The sequence below is a fragment of the Vicia villosa genome, unplaced genomic scaffold (genome assembly GCF_029867415.1).
Source record: "Vicia villosa cultivar HV-30 ecotype Madison, WI unplaced genomic scaffold, Vvil1.0 ctg.000538F_1_1, whole genome shotgun sequence".
Classification (NCBI taxonomy): Eukaryota; Viridiplantae; Streptophyta; class Magnoliopsida; order Fabales; family Fabaceae; genus Vicia; species Vicia villosa.
The window spans coordinates 275,260-276,117 of record NW_026705247.1 but is presented as its reverse complement, the minus strand read 5'-3'; the positions used below and the strand labels follow the sequence as shown (position 1 = coordinate 276,117).

The 858-nt window shown below is 34.8% G+C and overlaps 1 protein-coding gene across 1 annotated transcript; it reads right to left on the bottom strand.

Moving 5' to 3' along the window:
• Window positions 1–252: 252 nt before the first annotated feature.
• LOC131629244 (putative glutaredoxin-C14) lies at window positions 253–648 on the bottom strand. The gene has a single exon (XM_058900042.1). The coding sequence runs from the start codon at window positions 646–648 to the stop codon at window positions 253–255; it is 396 nt and encodes a 131-aa protein (XP_058756025.1).
• Window positions 649–858: the final 210 nt, after the last annotated feature.

Genomic DNA, 858 nt, shown 5'->3' with positions numbered 1-858 from the left:
ATATATACTTATATATTAACATTGTATTTAATTTTGAGACCCCTATATTCCAAATTACTAGTGCAACTTTAATTATACAAAGTAGGTAAAAAAAAGCCAAAGAAAATTGACAGAATTCCAAATATATATATTTTTTGCACATATCATTGACAGTTCCTTAAAACCCATTATGAGTCGGTGCTTAATCATGTAATCATTATCGCTAATTAATTTCAACTCTAAGATAACTAAGAAACTAAGCTCAGATTCATATTAGAGCCACAAAGCACCGGCATCTTTAAGAAGAGGAACAAGAGAACCGTTGATATGAAAAGCCAAAACCCTATCCATAGAACCAACTAATTTGCCTCCAATGAAAACAACAGGAAGTGATGTTGAATTTCCAAGTAACCTGATGAATGGTTTTGAATCTTGATCAAGTTCATGAACCGTTGCATTCACTCCCATTCCACTGAACAAACTCTTCATTGCATGACACATACAACTTGTACTACTAATGCTGAATATGACTACAGCACTTTGTGTAGCTAAGCTCATTATTCTCTCCATTTGATCTTCCTCCATTGTTCTTGTTACTCTTCTCGTCATGTAGTAGCTCCATGATGGTTGTTCCACTTGGTAATGCATGAGTTTCTCTTGATTGAACATGGTGTGTGTTGTAGTAGTGGAATTGAACAAAGTAAGGAAATTCAGTATTTTGGCAAGTTTAGTGTGTTGGTGATGATGAAAATGAATTAAGGGAAAGTGTGGTTTTATAAGGAGATGAAGAGGGTGTTAGAAAATGTTACTGTGAGGAAGAACACAGAGAACCTTAGGATAAATGGTTTGTCTGTTATTGTCGGAGGAGCGTGCTTTGTT

Coding starts and splice junctions, on each gene's coding strand:
- LOC131629244 (XM_058900042.1), bottom strand. CDS start 648: ATGTTCAATCAAGAGAAACTCATGCATTACCAAGTGGAACAACCATCA.